The sequence below is a fragment of the Eleutherodactylus coqui genome, chromosome 6, assembly GCF_035609145.1.
Source record: "Eleutherodactylus coqui strain aEleCoq1 chromosome 6, aEleCoq1.hap1, whole genome shotgun sequence".
Lineage (NCBI taxonomy): Eukaryota > Metazoa > Chordata > Amphibia > Anura > Eleutherodactylidae > Eleutherodactylus > Eleutherodactylus coqui.
Window position 1 is genome coordinate 3,126,571 of NC_089842.1, and position 20,982 is coordinate 3,147,552.

The 20,982-nt window shown below is 51.2% G+C and overlaps 1 protein-coding gene across 4 annotated transcripts in view; it reads right to left on the minus strand.

Annotated features, from left to right (window-relative positions):
• Positions 1 to 814: 814 nt before the first annotated feature.
• TBCEL (tubulin folding cofactor E like) overlaps positions 815 to 20,982 on the minus strand; it is a 65,693-nt gene continuing 45,525 nt past the window's right edge. For all 4 annotated transcript variants that reach the window (XM_066606074.1, XM_066606076.1, XM_066606075.1 and 1 more), the window contains 3 exons: positions 13,828 to 13,954; positions 10,401 to 10,517; positions 815 to 1,307 (listed from right to left, as the gene is read on the minus strand). In XM_066606074.1, coding sequence (XP_066462171.1) covers positions 989 to 1,307; positions 10,401 to 10,517; positions 13,828 to 13,954 — 563 coding nt within the window. In that variant the 3' untranslated portion in view covers positions 815 to 988. The remainder of the gene's footprint in view (positions 1,308 to 10,400; positions 10,518 to 13,827; positions 13,955 to 20,982) is intronic.

Here is a 20,982-nt window from a genome sequence, read left to right on the forward strand (position 1 = left end):
GAAGCATCTTCAGAGCCCCGTGACGCAGCACATCGGGGGAGGTGTGCCCCGTACCCACGCACCCTTACGGCACCCTTTCCTGCGAGGCCGGGTCACATCTGCATTGTTTGCATTATGCTTTCTGACTTTATAGCTGAACTTCTGGAAAAAACCCAGTAACGGATCCGTGTGGAAGTGCAGCGACAAGATGCCGAGCCGGCAATGTGCAGCACCCAGGGGGGGCACCGGCTGAACGCAGTCCGTCCGCTGGGGGCGTCCATCGCTCCATACAGGGGGCCTTTGTGCCTCAATTAATCCCAATTTTCAACACTCATTTGAGAATCACAACTTGTCCTGATGGAGTCCAGCTGACGGGGTACGTGGTGGTTACGAGAGGAGCTCCGCCATCCTTAAATGGTGCTTCTATTATATTATGGCCGGCTGTCTGAACTTTGGGACGCTCCCTTTAATATGAGCTCGTCTGGTAGGGCTGCACCGCTAGGTTTGGTCACACAACCCCAAAAGTGCTCATGGAGCTCTGGAGGGTGACAGCCTTCTATAGGCATACAGTGTGATTTGGGACGAGCTGGGGCGGCCACACGATCAGCAGACCGGACGTCTTCCTGAATGCCACAAGTGACCTGAGGCGCCCCGAGGGTCAGAGGCATCAGTGAAAAGCTAGTGTAATTAGTAAGTGGAAGGTAGAACGCCCATAAACTCACTGGCCCGTAATGTTAGATCAATGGACAATCCCTGCAAGGAGCTCCTGTTCAGACAGAAGAGGATCAATGCAAGTTTCAAAAGGGTTTCCATTCGCTGACAGCAAGCACAGAGCTTTAAAGGGGTTAAGATTTAAAATGCTTCTTTCACTAATTAAACTTCAAGTGGAGGAAGAGGAGGGGCCGGTGTGCCGCCATGCGAGAACGGGGATGAGAAGAAAAGCATATAAAGCCCATTACATGATACAAGGTCCGCCCGCCCCGTGTACCGGCACATCTATCACTAAAGGTCATTTCATTTTTGGTTCCACGAAAAATTTGACTCCGTCGCGGACGTTATACGAGTGTAGGGCCCGGGTGCTGAACTTCATCTCTTCCAGCCCAAAAGGGGTCTCGTGGTCCAAGTAATAAAGTCGCATGTTGCTGGTGGGGAGCTGCACCACCGCCTTCAGCTGCTTCTTGAACTCGGCCACCGTCTGATCCAGCCGGACGCTGATCTTCTGGACCTTCTCCTCATAGTGGAGGTCAACGCTCGCCTGATTCTGGGGCCGGAGGTCAACCTCCGCCAGCGGCTCCAGCTTGCCGTATTTCCTCACCAGCTCTTGATATCTGCGGGGAGATGGAATTTCATCAGACAACATTACCCCGGCTCACAGCGGCCGCCGACACAGATTTTCATAAGCCGAAGATGCGCCAAATTTACTAAGAGGTGGGCGGCTCTATGGAGATTAGACACGCCCCTCTGCAATGCGCTGAAGGCGGCTTTACACGATTATCACCCAAGTTATCCCTGGAAACAGCAAAGGAACAGGGAGGCAGGAGAGCATGAAAAGCATCCCTGACTCCGCACCGCCTCCCCCAGGGGCTCAATACCTTAAAGGGACGTCCGATTTCGGGAAAGGATTCTACCCCGGGCCCGAAGGCGGGGTTATGGCCTGCTTTGGTCTTCTTTGCTAATGTCCTTCCAAGACGGCAGCTGTAGTTTTCTAGCTTCCTAATGCAGACTGTGCACTGCTCTCCGATTGGTCAGTGCTGATGATGTGAACCGTGTTGGCCAATCAGAGAGCAGGTATCACGGTAGTCTAAGGCCCCCTGTCCACGGATTAGCGATATTCCGCCGCCTGGGAGCACGGGAGACAACTGTCAGTTCTCTGCGGTGAGTCAATCTGATAGACGCGCCCACCGTGGAGAATCATGGCACGCCGCGATTGGATTCTCCGCTTGTGGACTGGGGGCTGCGCTTTCCATAGCAACGCCGGATTATCCCCACGGGGAACGCAATGCACAATCGCCCGTGGACAGGAGCCCCAATACTACCAATGCATTGTGGGGATTAGGTAATCAGAAGATTGGGAACCAGCGGAGGATCAGAGGCGCATCAGCACAGACGACGGACTGCAGCTAATAGAACGCTCCAGTCCCAGGACAGTATTCTGTACTAAAACCAGAGGGTCACGTTCATTTATGGGACTGATGTCACGAGACGCGTTTCCTTAAAGGGAACTTTTTGCTTTGAGAATTAAGTCTGATCTGCAGGCATGATGTTATAGAGCAGGAGGCGCTGAACTGGTTAATATGTAGCTTTATGGGGAAACATTTACTACAACTTGTATTTTATTCAGCTAAATCCCTGCTGTTTCTTAGGACTGCCCACTGGACTCGGTGACTGACAGTCCAGTCTGTATGTACACGCCCACTGGACTCGGTGACTGACGGTCCAGTCTGTATGTACACGCCCACTGGACTCGGTGACTGACGGTCCAGTCTGTATGTACACGCCCACTGGACTCGGTGACTGACGGTCCTGTCTGTATGTACACGCCCACTGGACTCGGTGACTGACGGCCCTGTCTGTATGTACACGCCCACTGGACTCGGTGACTGACGGCCCTGTCTGTATGTACACGCCCACTGGACTCGGTGACTGACGGCCCTGTCTGTATGTACACGCCCACTGGACTCGGTGACTGACGGCCCTGTCTGTATGTACACGCCCACTGGACTCGGTGACTGACGGCCCTGTCTGTATGTACACGCCCACTGGACTCAGTGACTGACAGTCCTGTCTGTATGTACACGCCCACTGGACTCAGTGACTGACAGTCCTGTCTGTATGTACACGCCCACTGGACTCAGTGACTGACAGTCCTGTCTGTATGTACACGCCCACTGGACTCGGTGACTGACAGTCCTGTCTGTATGTACACGCCCACTGGACTCGGTGACTGACAGTCCTGTCTGTATGTACACGCCCACTGGACTCGGTGACTGACAGTCCTGTCTGTATGTACACGCCCACTGGACTCGGTGACTGACAGTCCTGTCTGTATGTACACGCCCACTGGACTCGGTGACTGACAGTCCTGTCTGTATGTACACGCCCACTGGACTCGGTGACTGACAGTCCTGTCTGTATGTACACGCCCACTGGACTCGGTGACTGACAGTCCTGTCTGTATGTACACGCCCACTGGACTCGGTGACTGACAGTCCTGTCTGTATGTACACGCCCACTGGACTCGGTGACTGACAGTCCTGTCTGTATGTACACGCCCACTGGACTCCTAACCATAGAAAAAGCAGATATTTAGAGCAATAAAATACAGTTTTACTGCCTCTTTCCCCATAAAGCCGTATATCAACCTGTTCAGCTCCTCCTGCTCTATAAGATGCTGCCGGCAGATCAGGTTACCATTAACGTGGCTCCAAAAAGTATAGCTTCCCTTTAAATCCTTAGCAATTGGCGCATTTAGTTTTTCGTCAACAGAGCATTATGAGGGCTTGTTTTTAATTTCTAATTTTTCGGAGGGGAAGGGTAGTGGGGGGGGGGGGGAATAAATGTTAAAAAAAACAACAGTTTTTTGGGTTTTGTTTTATTGGCATTGAGCGTGCCATAAAGAACCCATGACAAAACACGGCACCGTTATTCTCTGGACCGGCGCAGTGACGGCACCAACAGGTTTAATGTGGAACTACTTTTGCACATCAAGATACTTAGGAAATAATCTAAAACCTTTTTCTGTGCCGCATTATAAGACCCACAACATTTTGATTTTTTCATCAAAAGCAGCGGTACGAAGGCTCGGTGTCTGCGGGACGACCTGAGGGCTTTAGTGGTAGCATTTTGGGCTAACATGGACTGTTTGATCCCTTTTTATTCAGGTAGTGGCAACAAACAGCCCTTACGGAGAAGGTTTTTTATGACTCACCGTGCAGCATAAATCATTCATTCTGCTAATGATTAAAATCCCATGCATTTTGTATGGCGTTTCCATATTTTTGTCCACCCCCTGTACGTCCTGTGTTATTTTTTGTGTGAAGGTTGTGCAGTTCATCGATACCATTTGGGGTACATATATAACTTATGATCACTTTTTATTGCTGCTTTTTTGCAAGGCAAACGGATAAAAAAAATTAGCAAAAAAAAGTTTTCTTTTTAAATTATTTTTCCGCTGTTCGCCGCACCGGATAATTATCTAAATACGTTAATTGTTCACTTTTACCGCCATGTTTTTATTTTAAAATTTCTTTGTGGGAGAATTTTTCTTCTGAATTTACAGTCTTTTTTTTTACTAAACTTCTATGACGCTATTTGTTAGCCGCTAGGATGGTGCACTGCAGTATTCCCGTACTGCAGTATACAGTGTACATGCCCCGCCAGCCTGGTATTTCAGCCTATCAGACCCCACCTCCAGCAGAGTCCTCATGTACACTGGGCACTACCCTCCAATTGATTGGCCAGCGCTGATCATGTGAGCAGTGTTGGCTAATCCGTTAAAGGGAACTTGTCATTTTAACAATGCAGTCCGATCTGCAGGCATCAGGTTATAGAGCAGGAGGAGCCGAGCAGGTTGATATACAGGCTTGTGGGAAATGTTTCAGTATAACTCGTATTTCCTTCTTCTAAATCCCTTCTCTTTCTTAGGACCACCCACAAGACTCCTCCCCCGTCACCCACTGGACTCCTCCCCGTCACCCACAAGACTCCTCCCCCGTCACCCACTGGACTCCTCCCCCGTCACCCACATACATGCTGTGATTGCTACTGATCGTGGCAAGAAAGGAGTTAAACAGTCAGGAAGGGAGGTTTCTCTGCTCCTGGCTGTTACAGTCGGAGCCTGGCTGTCAGTACACAACCAGTCACCGGACCTGCCCTATCTAGATTGCAGGAGCTTTAACCCTTTGCAATCCAATTTTGGATTCAGGGTTTCCTAGGGGGCTTTCTTTCTGCCATTATACAATGGCGCCGTCTGCTGGCTAGAGCCAGTACTGCAGTGTGGGACATGCTGGAGAGGCCCCCGACAACAGAGCGGCCAGTATTATACAGTAAGAATACCCTGCCGGACGTCTTCCGACATCGGAGCTGTACAGCCTTCAATCAGAATGTCTTCAGACGTCAGACAGTGGATTGGAAAGGGTTAAACAGACTGTAAATCTGCCATAGTGCCGTTTAAAGCCCAGGTTTTGGCACTGGAACTTGTTTAGGACCTAGAAGGGTCTAGGCGATATAACCACTTATTGGCGGGGGTCCGCCTCTCGGTATGACATTTACCTGCGGCGCTGGTGGCCCTGAGGACCCACGGTAGCAGGGGACATTTTTGGAGGGGGCATATGTCCCATTTGGCCGGACTGCCTCCCGGAGGCGACTGGCTGGAAGAGACTTGCAGTAAGTTTTAACATGCAGCGGACACAAATGTGAGGAGGGATCCCGCGCCGTGGAAGCCAGTAACATGAGGATTCACAGGGGAGAATGACCCAGCCACTTGCAACCTGAGCTGCAGGCAGTTTGGAATAGCACACTGGTTCTGTGAACTGGAAAGACTCAGCCATTAATCAGCGCACAAGACCTATTGGTGTCTCTTTTTCACATTGCACAGATGGAGAGCCATGGACAAAGGGCGCATTGACAGCGGGGAGCTTGGACTCTGCTCCGACTCTCAGGGTTTGGGGAAGCTCGCTAGTCGCGGCTTACAAGTGACGGCTATTTTATGAAGCAAACAGCGAGCAAAAGATGGAAATCTGAATGGTTATTACAGCCCCTCCACCGGATCTCCTGTGCACTAGAGTATATATATATATATATTGTCCATTATAGATCTATGGGGACGAACCCAGCAACAGGCGTAATACACTGCAATACAGGAGTGCTGCAAAGAATCCACCCCATAGAAGGGAGTCCTGAACATATCGCTGAGCTGTCATTGTCCCTCGTACTACTACTAGGGGGGCCCGACAGTCCTGAGCGATGATCCCCCCAGACCATCATACCACCAGGGGGCAGGACTGAGGCGCTCACTCCGCAGTCTCCAGCCATGAAGAGTCGTCAGCAGTTCATGACATCACTGCAAACGGAAGGGACGTTGGGTGTCAGAGGCCGTACATATAATGGGGGCTGCGAGTCCAAATGTCCATCAGCAAAGCACAGACACAGGGGTGTAATGATGTCCGCCACCCAGAGACAGGGGGCGCCAACAAAACAGTTGGAGCTGCTGGTGCTTGTTGGACAATCAGATGCTCCTCTCTACTGGTGGTCTGTAGGGGGCGTCCTGAGCCCGGTCACCTTGTGTGCCCCCATCCACTGGTCCCAACACCTTCTAACAGTCTGCTCAGATGGTCCTCTCTACTGGTGGTCTGTAGGGGCATCCTGCGCCTGGTCACCTTATGTGCCCCCATCCACTGGTCCCAACACCTCCTAACAGTCTGGTCAGATGCTGCTCTCTACTGGTGGTCTGTAGGGGGCGTCCTGAGCCCGGTCACCTTGTGTGCCCCCATCCACAGGTTCTAACACCTCCTAACAGGCTGGTCAGATGCTCCTCTCTACTGGCGGTCTGTAGGGGGCGTCCTGAGCCCGGTCACCTTGTGTGCCCCCATCCACTGGTCCCAACATCTCCTAGAAATTTGGTTAGATGCTCTTCTCTACTGGTGGTCTGTAGGGGGCGTCCTGAGTTCAGTCACCTGTGTGCCCTCACACATCCACTGGTCCCAACACCTCCTCACCATGTGGTCAGACACTCCTCTCTACTGGTGGTCTGTAGGGGCATCCTGAGCCCGGTCACCTTGTGTGCCCCCATCCACTGGTTCTAACACCTCCTAACAGTCTGGTCAGATGCTCCTGTCTACTGGTGGTCTGTAGGGGGCGTCCTGAGCCCAGTCACCTTGTGTGCCCTCATCCACTGGTCCCAACACCGCCTTACAGTCTGGTCAGATGCTCCTCTCTACTGGTGGTTTATAGGGGGCGTCCTGAGCCCGGTCACCTTGTGTGCCCTCACACATCCACTGGTCCCAACACCCCCTAACAGTCTGGTCAGACGCTCCGCTCTACTGGTGGTCTGTAGGGGGGGTCCTGAGCCTGGTCACCTTGTGTGCCCCCATCCACTGGTCCCAACACCCCCTAACAGTCTGGTCAGACGCTCCTCTCTACTGGTGGTCTGTAGGGGGCGTCCTGAGCCCGGTCACCTTGTGTGCCCCCATCCACTGGTTCTAACACCTCCTAACAGTCTGGTCAGATGCTCCTCTCTACTGGTGGTCTGCAGGGGGTGTCCTGAGCCCGGTCACCTTGTGTGCCCCCATCCACTGGTTCTAACACCTCCTAACAGTCTGGTCAGACGCTCCGCTCCACTGGTGGTCTGTAGGGGGTGGTCCTGAGCCTGGTCACCTTGTGTGCCCCCATCCACTAGTCCCAACACCCCCTAACAGTCTGGTCAGACGCTCCTCTGTACTGGTGATCTGTAGGGGGCGTCCTGAGCCCGGTCACCTTGTGTGCCCCCATCCACTGGTTCTAACACCTCCTAACAGTCTGGTCAGACGCTCCGCTCCACTGGTGGTCTGTAGGGGGCATCCTGAGCCCGATCACCTTGTGTGCCCCCATCCACTGGTCCCAACACCTCCTCACCGTGTGGTCAGACACTCCTCTCTACTGGTGGTCTGTAGGGGGCGTCCTGAGCCCGATCACCTTGTGTGCCCCTACACATCCATTGGTCCCAACACCCCCTAACAGTCTGGTCAGACGCTCCGCTCTACTGGTGGTCTGTAGGGGGCGTCCTGAGCCCGATCACCTTGTGTGCCCCTACACATCCATTGGTCCCAACACCCCCTAACAGTCTGGTCAGACGCTCCGCTCTACTGGTGGTCTGTAGGGGGGGTCCTGAGCCCGGTCACCTTGTGTGCCCCCACCCACTGGTCCCAACGCCTCCTAACAGTCTGGTCAGACGCTCCGCTCTACTGGTGGCCTGTAGGGGGGGTCCTGAGCCCGGTCACCTTGTGTCCCCCTACACATCCACCAGTACCAGCACCTCCTAACAGTCTGGTCAGAACGGCCCAGCTCAAGAAACTGAGCTCTTTACATATAAAATTGTTTATCAGCTAAAACGATCTTTTGATGAAATTTTGTATCATTTTTTGAAATTGTGACAATCCGTTCTGAATTACATTTATAAAAGAAAGAAAAAACAAAGTATCCTTTGGTGTCTGCGGCTCCGATGCTACAGCCCTGTGCAGTCGGCTCCTGTAATCAGGCTCCCTTCCTCTAGTTCTTACTATCTGGTAAGTTACCAAGACGTCTTCAGATGATGGATGATAAAAGGTTTTGTTGCAACTTGTTTCCATGGAAACAGATAACTCCGCCCAGAAGCTGCAACATTGCTTCACTTTACAAGCAATAAAACAATACAAACCACTGTCTGTGAAGGCGGATCTCCCCAGGATCCATATATTGTGCATTAGTCAGAAATACAAGCAGAAGGAGCATCAAAAATGTTACCCCCCGCCCCTCCCCCCAACCTGAAAACTCTGCATTATGAAAATAATATAGATTCCGAAGCACAAACCCCACAGATGTGTCCGTTCTTACCTTTCAGAGAATTCAGGTAAAGGGCTTTTCCCGGAATAAACCGCTGATTATGTTTATCGGTGGGTCCATCGCTCAGGATCCCCGCTGATCAGCTGACGGTGTACCCCATTGGTCACTTCAGTCCATACCAGACACAGCGCTTTACATTGTATCCCATGAACGTGACCAAGTACTGAAGCCTCTTTAATCAGCTGATCAGTGCGATCCTGAGCGCCCCCCCCACCCCCCAAGTCATCAACTTCTAATGAACTATGCTGAGAATAGCCAGTGATCACCTTAAAAGGGGTCCCATCGCCATCATCGCGTCTCTAAAACTGACTTCACTGTCCAACAGGGAATGAATTATCAATCATTTGTAATATCCTCCCTGTTTGTAACAAGCCCATGTACCTCTACAACTAAGATCCAAAGTCAGGCCGTGCCGCATGCAAATGAGCAGAGAAGAGTTATCTGGCTGAGAAGAGTCAGGCTGAGCTAGCCACGCCCCCTTCCTCTAAAGGCCCATTTAGACAACGATTATCGCTCAAAAGCCGTCTTTTGAGCGATAATCGCTGTGTAGCTGCACTGACATCCTGCAGTTTTCGTTATATCGTCGCTCACCGTTGTCTGTCTGCGGGCTGACCATCAGTTATCAGGGATTCACAGTGGGATACAGCTGATACTGTTGTTTCATCCCACTCCCTGAAGACAGGCGGGTATGAAGAACAGAGCGGTCCAGCTGTGTTCTTCATCCCCCGCTCAGAGCACTCGGATGTATAACAGCAGGGCACTCTGAGTGGGGAACAGCTGGATACAGAAGACAAGAGGGGCCACCCAGCTTGTCCTCTGCAACCCCCGCTCCGAGCCTGAATGCACACAACGATATCGATGTGTCTAAATGGGCCTTTAAAAGGGTTTTCTGCAAGTTATAAAAAATACTAAAATGGTTTAAAATGAATAACATTTGAAAATGTAAGAATTACCGCTGAAGCCTGAGAGTGATTGAGATGTCACATGCGCAATAAATGGCACATGACCACCCGCCACCTCTTCTGGGTTACGTGCGGCGGGCACCGAGGCGGCAGCCCTGGATGGGGAACGGCTGCGATAGGAGAATATTCAATCCTTTTAACTTTTTTTAAGTCTTGGAAAACCTCTTTAACAGAACGCTCATTCCAATCCCACCCATCAACAAAAGGGGGCGGTGTTGGCTCAGACGCTTACAAAGCAGTGTGCCTCCTCTAGGCCAGATGACACTACTCTGCTGACTATACAGTGTGGGATAACTTTGGACTTAATTGCAGAGGTATCAGGGCCAATCAGGAAAACAGAGAACATTAGAAGGGATTGGTTTTTTGATCTGGCGCTTTTTGTGATTTTTTTGACCTTCCTTTAAAGTCTCCAGTTTCTCACCATAAACATTCAATACATTATTGCAACATGCAAACAAAACTCTACAGTGGCTGCAATGCACATCACCACCACCGGGGGCTGCACAGACTCATAGCATAGACATCTCGTGATGGAGTATCACAAGATCATGTGTTTTTTCGCAGCTGCTCCTCTCCCACCGCACAGAAAGAACACCTCTGTTGCCGCGGTTTCCCGCCCCTCTTTTGTGATTAGTAGCTACACACTCCCTTACATGGCGGCCTGTATCTGCCGAGTCCCAGATAAGCCGCAATCGCCTCAATACCATTCATTTTACTTTGGCAACAAATTTACTAGACGTGAAGAGTTCCTAGAAGAAAGCTGAAGATAATTTAATGCGGACAATGGCGGCCATTCTGTCCCGGGCCCAATATTTACGGCTCAGAGCAGTACATTGTGCCTCGGCATGGGCCCTTCTTATTAGCCTTTGTCTATAGTCTCACCGTAATGGAACTTCTTCCTTTGGGACATTCATATAGTAACGGACGAAGAATCTCTCCGAGTCTTCTCTTTCACCTTCTGTGACAACACTACCATTCAGTTTGGAAACAGACGGCAATCTAGGAGTTCATATGAGAGGAAGAGATTAGCGAGACCATCACCATGCTGCATTAGAGAATGCCCTGATCTGTCTCTGCTGAAATCAATCTGCTGCACTTACTGCCAAGAGACCTAAATGCAGGAGAGTGACCCCATAGAAAGAGTGCGTGCGCGAAACTTTAGAGAGTATGAATATCATCCAGGTCATCGGCGGATTCCAGGCTCTTCTCACACTAATCGCTTCATCGTCTCCGGATTTATCATAAAGACTTATTTCTTACCGCCCGTCTCAGAATGAATCGTAAGCTCCGTCTATAGGAAGCCGCCTCGGGCAGCACCCGGCATCTATGTGGGCTCTGGGACAATTTAAAGGGGCTCTTCACTGACAAACTGACTTTTTAGGGAATCGGTCATGAAGTCTTCACCATCCAACCCGTGCTGAACCTCTAGCAGCGCTGCTAATCAGACGTCCTCATCGCTCATCAGTTCTGTACTTCGCGCCCCCATACCTTTATTTGAAGTTTTACCGCACTGTTGAGGAGGGCAGATTTTCCGCTCCGCGCCGGCCGCCCCGTTCCTGATTGGCAAGCATGCAGATTTCCTTTCTTTGCTGTAGCAAACCCCGTAGCAAAGCCCCTCAGCTCTCCCTTACCAGCTGCGACATCCGCAATGTACTGCACCCACAGCCACCTGACCCCGGACGCAGTGGGAGTAAAGTGCAAGAAGAGGGATCAAAGGAGCCAATGTACCCCAAGATGGGGCAATAAAAACTACAGCTTGTCATGCAGACAACAAGCCCAGAGAGCTCCATCCATGGGGAATGAAGAAGCTATGGGACTTTGAAAGCACAAGCACAACCACAAGCACAACCACAAGCACAACCACAACCACAACCACAAGCACAACCACAAGCACAACCACAAGCACAACCACAAGCACAACCACAACCACAACCACAACCACAAGCACAACCACAACCACAACCACAAGCACAACCACAAGCACAACCACAAGTACAACCACAAGCACAACCACAAGCACAACCACAACCACAAGCACAACCACAACCACAACCACAAGCACAACCACAAGCACAACCACAACCACAAGCACAACCACAACCACGAGCACAACCACAACCACAACCACATACACGAGCACAACCACAACCAAAAGCACAACCACAACCACAAGCACAACCACAACCACAACCACAAGCACAACCAACCACAACCACAACCACAAGCACAACCAAAAGCACAACCACAAGCACGACCACATACACGAGCACATACACGAGCACATACACGAGCACATACACGAGCACATGCACGAGCACATGCACGAGCACATGCACGAGCACAACCACGAGCACAACCACAAGCACAAGCACAACCACGAGCACAACCACGAGCACAACCACGAGCACAAGCACAACCACAAGCACAACAAGCACAAGCACAACCACAACCACATACACGAGCACATACACGAGCACAAGCACGAGCACAAGCACAACCACAAGCACAACCACAAGCACAACCACGAGCACAACCACGAGCACAACCACGAGCACGACCACGAGCACAAGCACAAGCACAACCACAAGCACAACCACAAGCACAACCACGAGCACAACCACGAGCACGAGCACAACCACGACCACGAGCACAAGCACAACCACGACCACAAGCACAACCACAAGCACAACCACGAGCACAACCACGAGCACAACCACGAGCACGAGCACAACCACGACCACGAGCACAAGCACAACCACAAGCACAAGCACAACCACAAGCACAACCACAACCACAAGCACAACCACAAGCACAACCACAAGCACAACCACAAGCACAACCACAAGCACAACCACAAGCACAACCACAAGCACATACACGAGCACAACCACAACCACAAGCACAAGCACAACCACAAGCACAACCACATACACGAGCACAACCACAACCACAACCACAAGCACAACCACAACCACAACCACAAGCACAACCACAACCACAAGCACAACCACAACCACAAGCACAACCACAACCACGAGCACAACCACAACCACGAGCACATACACGAGCACAACCACAACCACGAGCACATACACGACCCCTCGTACGTTCATGTCAACGGAAAAATAGAAAAGTTACGGCTTTTGAAATGTAAAGATAAAAATTCCCCCCAAATCATCCCATCTTCAGGATCAAAATATGGCGCATGCTAAGGGGTTAAAAAGTCAGTTTCTAACCAGACAACCCCTTTAAGCCAAGAGAAGGGGTACCTGCGGGCCACGGAGGGCAGCTCTCGGCTCTTCGTCAGCAGGCTTCCCCTGGCAGCGGTACGTCACTCCGTATTCGCCCCTCTTATGTCCGTACGTGTTTACAACTCCTGCACTGCACGTTAATTAGTGCCGAAGCGTCCGCTGAGCGTACCCAAACCACGTCAGTCGCCGGGGTCTCCGCCGCAAGCACACCGCTCTCCTCGCGGCTGATATAGATGATGTCCACAGGACAACCACAAGTGGCTCCAAATCTAGCGCTTGTGCCACGTGTCCGGGGAGCGGTGCACGCTCAGAGCTCACTTATCTGCCCTCAGCAGGGCAGAGTCAGTGCGCTGCTCCGGCACAAGATGGGGCTTGTGGATGACGAATGTACGAACTCCATAGACACCATACACTGCTCCGAGCAAAGCCAGAGACCGACACGCCCAGCACGAAGAAGGCTTAGTGTCTTTCTGTACTGCACTGTTCTGCTGCAGGAAGCAGATAGCGCTGTACTATGCATAGTGGCCTTTACTGGTACTGCAATCTTATTTACTTCTATAGGACTCAGTCTGCAGTACCAACCAGGGCCACTATGCAGTGTACGGCACTGTCTGCGATGGTGCTTGGAGTGTCGGACTGTAAGTGAGTGGAAGCAAGTGTTGTGGACAGATGAATCACAGTACACCATCCTCCGATCGGATGGCGGCACTTGGGTGTGGCGGTTGCCTGGAGAGCAGTTTCTATCTGATGGCTGTGTCCCAGCATTAAAGTTTGGAGGAGGTTTTGTTATGAAGGGGGGTTCCTCCTGGGAAGGATTGGGGCCATTGGTTATAGTGAAGTCCACCCTCACCACCAACGGGTACAGAGACATCCCGGACAATGTGGCATCACCCACCCTGTGGTAATACTGGTACAGCTCCGCGTCTCCACCAACATGACGAGCGCCATGTCATACGGCAGGCAGTGTGGGGAGCAGAACGTCTGCAGACTTCATTGGTCACCCCAAGTCCGGATCTCCATCCTACGGAGCGGGACGAACCAGAACACAGAACAGGTACCTGGCAATGGTGAGCTTCCTGCGCTCCTCTGTGCTGTACGGCTCCACAAGAGGGATCCCTAATAATCGGACTTCTTCAAGCGTGGGCAGCGTGTTCAGCTTCTCGATGTCGTCCCAGGAGCTTATACCTAAAGAGAGAGCGGGATATTCATGGGGTGTATACAGCGGGACGCGGCTGTCAGCTGCAGCTAATAAGGGTAATCGCCGTCATACAAAGCAGTAATGGGCCGAGGCGGCAGGTAAAGGGCAGCTGTCAGCACTTCACATAAAGGGGTCATAAACTGCAGGGTGGCAGAGAGCGGAGCCATTGTGTGCCGCCAACAAGGGGGGGTAAGCTGGAAGGAGATGACAGAAAGTCACCGCAGATCTCCTTTAACCCCTTAAGGACCATGCAAGTATCTTCAACTGACCGCGCAGCTTTGGGCACTGGAGGCATATACCCCATACACTAAGATCCATGCTGACGCCACTTATTTAACCCCTTCAGGATGCGGCGATTTTTTCCTCTTCCCTTTTCAGAAGCCATAATGTTTTTCCTCTTCCGTCTACATCGCTGTGGGAGGGGTCACTGCGGGGCGAAAAACCACATCCATTCTGATGTCATATAGATGATGACAGGCTTCTGCTGGTCGGCAGGATTAGGACGATGCCGAAATAATATTTTTAGGTTCTTCTACTTTTGTACAATAAAACCCCCTTTTTTTCCGAGACTTATTTTTGTCATTGCTGCATTCAGAGGCCCAAAACGTCATTTCACTTCTCCGTGGGCGGAGATCAGGGAGAGCGGTTTTTTTGCACAATTTTGGAGGACATCCGACTTTTTTTGGTCACTTTTACTGCATTTTTACAGATGTGGAGCCTTTGTCGCCCCTGACGGGTCACCGGATTATTCCATATGCCATTTAAAGTGCACCGGAGTTCTCAAACATTTCTCGGCGCTCCTCGCTGGTTGCCGCTTTACTGCTGTTTGCACCCAGTTTGAGTTCTTCTCAGTTCACTTTTCCATGAAGATTTTCTAGAGACTGGGGGGCAACCAGAGAGATAGGGGGGCAGACAGTGACCTGGGACTACGTAATGGGAATGGGGGTGGAGCGGTCGGAGGGGTTAGTACAGTTAGAACTGGCAGAGCAGTTAGTAGGGATACAAGTAAGGTAAAAAATAACCAAAACCTTCCAAACTGTATGGTGACTAATGCTGGCCGTTTGACCAACGAGGGCGCTAATGCTGGCCGTTTGACCAACGAGGGCGCTAATTCTGGCCGCTTGACCAACGAGGGCGCTAATGCTGGCCGCTTGACCAACGAGGGCGCTAATGCTGGCCGCTTGACCAACGAGGGCGCTAATGCTGGCCGCTTGACCAACGAGGGCGCTAATGCTGGCCGCTTGACCAACGAGGGCGCTAATGCTGGCCGCTTGACCAACGAGGGCGCTAATGCTGGCCGCTTGACCAACGAGGGCGCTAATGCTGGCCGCTTGACCAACGAGGGCGCTAATGCTGGCCGCTTGACCAACGAGGGCGCTAATGCTGGCCGCTTGACCAACGAGGGCGCTAATGCTGGCCGCTTGACCAACGAGGGCGCTAATGCTGGCCGCTTGACCAACGAGGGCGCTAATGCTGGCCGCTTGACCAACGAGGGCGCTAATGCTGGCCGCTTGACCAACGAGGGCGCTAATGCTGGCCGCTTGACCAACGAGGGCGCTAATGCTGGCCGCTTGACCAACGAGGGCGCTAATGCTGGCCGCTTGACCAACGAGGGCGCTAATGCTGGCCGCTTGACCAACGAGGGCGCTAATGCTGGCCGCTTGACCAACGAGGGCGCTAATGCTGGCCGCTTGACCAACGAGGGCGCTAATGCTGGCCGCTTGACCAACGAGGGCGCTAATGCTGGCCGCTTGACCAACGAGGGCGCTAATGCTGGCCGCTTGACCAACGAGGGCGCTAATGCTGGCCGCTTGACCAACGAGGGCGCTAATGCTGGCCGCTTGACCAACGAGGGCGCTAATGCTGGCCGCTTGACCAACGAGGGCGCTAATGCTGGCCGCTTGACCAACGAGGGCGCTAATGCTGGCCGCTTGACCAACGAGGGCGCTAATGCTGGCCGCTTGACCAACGAGGGCGCTAATGCTGGCCGCTTGACCAACGAGGGCGCTAATGCTGGCCGCTTGACCAACGAGGGCGCTAATGCTGGCCGCTTGACCAACGAGGGCGCTAATGCTGGCCGCTTGACCAACGAGGGCGCTAATGCTGGCCGCTTGACCAACGAGGGCGCTAATGCTGGCCGCTTGACCAACGAGGGCGCTAATGCTGGCCGCTTGACCAACGAGGGCGCTAATGCTGGCCGCTTGACCAACGAGGGCGCTAATGCTGGCCGCTTGACCAACGAGGGCGCTAATGCTGGCCGCTTGACCAACGAGGGCGCTAATGCTGGCCGCTTGACCAACGAGGGCGCTAATGCTGGCCGCTTGACCAACGAGGGCGCTAATGCTGGCCGCTTGACCAACGAGGGCGCTAATGCTGGCCGCTTGACCAACGAGGGCGCTAATGCTGGCCGCTTGACCAACGAGGGCGCTAATGCTGGCCGCTTGACCAACGAGGGCGCTAATACTGGCCGCTTGACCAACGAGGGCGCTAATACTGGCCGCTTGACCAACGAGGGCGCTAATGCTGGCCGCTTGACCAACGAGGGCGCTAATGCTGGCCGCTTGACCAACAAGGGCGCTAATGCTGGCCGCTTGACCAACAAGGGCGCTAATGCTGGCCGCTTGACCAACAAGGGCGCTAATGCTGGCCGCTTGACCAACAAGGGCGCTAATGCTGGCCGCTTGACCAACGAGGGCACTAATGCTGGCCGCTTGACCAACGAGGGCACTAATGCTGGCCGCTTGACCAACGAGGGCGCTAATGCTGGCCGCTTGACCAACGAGGGCGCTAATGCTGGCCGCTTGACCAACGAGGGCGCTAATGCTGGCCGCTTGACCAACGAGGGCGCTAATGCTGGCCGCTTGACCAACGAGGGCGCTAATGCTGGCCGCTTGACCAACGAGGGCGCTAATGCTGGCCGCTTGACCAACGAGGGCGCTAATGCTGGCCGCTTGACCAACGAGGGCGCTAATGCTGGCCGCTTGACCAACGAGGGCGCTAATGCTGGCCGCTTGACCAACGAGGGCGCTAATGCTGGCCGCTTGACCAACGAGGGCGCTAATGCTGGCCGCTTGACCAACGAGGGCGCTAATGCTGGCCGCTTGACCAACGAGGGCGCTAATGCTGGCCGCTTGACCAACGAGGGCGCTAATGCTGGCCGCTTGACCAACGAGGGCGCTAATGCTGGCCGCTTGACCAACGAGGGCGCTAATGCTGGCCGCTTGACCAACGAGGGCGCTAATGCTGGCCGTTTGACCAACGAGGGCGCTAATGCTGGCCGTTTGACCAGCGAGGGCGCTAAAACTGGCCGCTTAACCAATAAAGTAGATGAATTAGAAGTAATAATGTCTGAGGAAAACTACGACATAGTGGGAATAACGGACACCTGGTTGGATGAAAGCTGTGTCTGGGCGGTGAACTTACAGGGTTACAGTCTGTTCATAAGGGATCGTAACAAACGGAAAGGAGGAGGGGCTTGTCTTTTTGTAAAGTCCTGTGTAAAGCCCACATTACGGGAAGATATATGGGAGGGAGATGAAAGTGTGGAGTCTCTATGGGTAGAAATACATAAACAGAAAAACAACAATAACATCCTCCTAGGGGTTTTCTACAGACACCAACTATAACAGAAGCCACTGAAAAGCTATTATTGAATCAAACAGATGAAGCAGAGACTCACAATGAGGTAATGATTATGGGGGACGGTAACTGTCCGGATATAAACTGGGAGGTAAGAAACCTGCAGATCTCATAAAGGTAATAAGTTTCTGTCAATAACTAAAGATAATTATCTTACCCAACTTGTACGGGACCCTACTATTGGGGCGGCCATTTTGAACCTAATACTAACCAACCGACCTGACAGAATAACAGAGGTGCAGGCTGGGGGGCACCTGGGAAATAGTGACCAGAATATAATACATTTCGACTTGTCTTTCAAAAATGAATTTTATAGGGGAGCTTCAAAAATACTAAACTTTAGGAAGGCCAAGTTCCATCAGCTCAGAGATATCCTAAACCTTACTGACTGGGACAAAGTCCTCAAAAATAAGAGTACGAACAATAAATGGGAAACGTTTAAGAACATCCTAATTACTTACTGTGAGCGGCTCATACTAAGTCTTTTATTCCTGTAAGGTAATAGGAGAAAACCAATGTGGCTCAATAACAATGTAAGGGGGGAAGAAACAGCAAAAATAAAGCATTGAAATTACTACAAGAAGAAGGCAGCGAAGAAGCACTAAAAACCTGTAAGGAAAGAAATAAATTATGTACAAATCAGATTTAGGGACAGAGACTTATTGCCAAAGAGAGTAAAACTAACCCTAAACTGTTCTTTAATGATATAAAAATAGTAAAAAGATTTAAAACTGAAAGTGCTGGCCCTTTAATAAATAATGTAGGAGAAAGCAAATCTATTAAATAGTTTTTTCTCCTGTGTATTCACAAAGGAAAGTGAAATGTCAGATGAGATGCAGAGTGATAAAGTAAACTCTCCACTAAATGTCCCCAGACTAACCCAAGAAGTGCAGAGCCGACTTAAAAAGATTAAAACCAACAAATAGCCGATCCCGATTGCATGCACCCCCGGGTTTTAAGGGAATTAAGTAATATGATACACAGACTCTTGTTTCTTATATCTAAGGACTCTGTAGTGACGAGGTCTGTTCTACTGGATTGGCGCACAGCTAACATGGTGCCGATATTCAAGTAGGGGTCAAACTTCTGGAAACTACAGGCTGGTAAGTTTTATTGTGGATAACATGTTTGAAGGGTTTCTGAGACGCCATCCTGGAGGACCTCATGGAAAATAGCTGTATAACTCCGTATCAGCAGGTTTATGAGAGATCGCTCCCGTCACACCAACATGATCAGCTGCTACGAGGAGGTACGTTCTAGACTGCACCGGGGAGTCACTGGATCTTGTGTGTCTTTTCCAAAGCTTTTGATACTGTGCCACATAAAAGGTTGGTATATAAGATGAGAATACTCAGTCTAGGTGAGAATGTGTGTACGGGGGTAACTGGTCAGTGATGGGAAACAGAGGGTGGGTATAAATGGTACATACTCTGACTGGGTCACTGTTACTAGCGAGTAACCACAGGGGGCTGTATTGGAGGGGTTACTAGTGGGGTACCACAGGGGGCAGTATTGGGGGGTTACTAGTGGGTAACCGCTGGGGGCTGTATTGGAGGGGTTACTAGTGGGGTACCACGGGGGGGCTGTATTGGAGAGGTTACTAGTGGGGTACCACAGGGGGCTGTATTGGAGGGATTAGCAGTGGGGTACCACTGGGGGCAGTATTGGAGGAGTTAGTAGTTGGGTACCACAGGGGGCAGTATTGGAGGGGTTACTAGTAGGGTACCACAGGGGTCAGTATTGGAGGGGTTACTAGTGGGGTACCACAGGGGGCAGTATTGGAGGGGTTACTAGTGGGGTACCACAGGGGTCAGTATTGGAGGGGTTACTAGTGGGGTACCACAGGGGACAGTATTGGAGGGGTTACTAGTAGGGTACCACAGGGGTCAGTATTGGAGGGGTTACTAGTGGGGTACCACAGGGGGCAGTATTGGAGAGGTTACTAGTGGGGTACCACAGGGATCAGTATTGGAGGGGTTACTAGTGGGGTACCACAGGGGGCAGTATTGGAGAGGTTACTAGTGGGGTACCACAGGGGTCAGTATTGGAGGGGCTACTAGTGGGGTACCACAGGGGGCAGTTTTGGGTCCTATACTTTGTAGTGTATTTATTATTTACCCGCTAGAAGGATTGTGCAGTAAAATATCAACATTTGCAGATGATACAAAACTACGTAAAGACAAACGCAAGAGAGACTGCAAATGGATCTGGAGAAGTGGGGGGAAAAGTGTTAGATGAGGGGTACACGTCACCATTACACACTGAATAGGAAATCACTGGGGACCCCGACATGGATAAGGACTGGGGGGATTAAAACTGTAAGTTTAACTGGAGCAACCAGTGTCAGGCAGCTGCTGCCAAGGCAAACAGGATCAAAGCAGGCATCGGAAGAGGTCTAGGGGCGCATGACGAAAACATTGTTCTTCCTCTTTACAAGTCGCTGGTCAGACCACACATGGAATATTGTGGACGGTTTGGAGCAGCGGGACTCAAGAAAGTCATATCAGGGCTTGAGCGGGTACAAAGGGGGCAACTAAAGTAATAAATCAAATGGGCGGACTACAAGACCCAGAGAGGTCATCAAAATTAGGAATATTTAATCTACACAAAATGGCTGAGGGGCACTCTAATAACGATGTATACATATATTAGTAGTCAGTACAGAGATCTCTCCCATCACCTATTATACCCAGGACTGTAACAAGGGGGCGCTCTAATAACGATGTATACATATATTAGTAGTCAGTACAGAGATCTCTCCCATCACCTATTATACCCAGGACTGTAACAAGGGGGCGCTCTAATAACTATGTATAGATATATCAGGGTCAGTACAGAGATCTCTCCCATCATCTATTATACCCAGGACTGTAACAAGGGGGCGCTCTAATAACTATATATAGATATATCCGGGGTCAGTACAGAGATCTCTCCCATCATCTATAATACCCAAGACTGTAACAAGGGGCGCTCTAATAACTATGTATATCAGGGGTCAGTACAGAGATCTCTCCCATCATCTATTATACCCAGGACTGTAAGAAGGGGGCGCTCTAATAACTATGTATAATATATCAGGGGTCAATACAGAGATCTCTACCATCATCTATTATACCCAGGACTGTAACAAGGGGGCGCTCTAATAACTATGTACAGATATATCAGGGGTCAGAATAGAGATCTCTTCCATCATCTATTATACCCAGGACTGTAACAAGGGGGCGCTCTAATAACTATGTATAGATATATCAGGGGTCAGTACAGAGATCTCTCCCATCATCTATTATACCCAAGACTGTAACAAGGGGGCGCTCTAATAACTATGTATAGATATATCAGGGGACAGTACAGAGATCTCTCCATCATCTATTATACC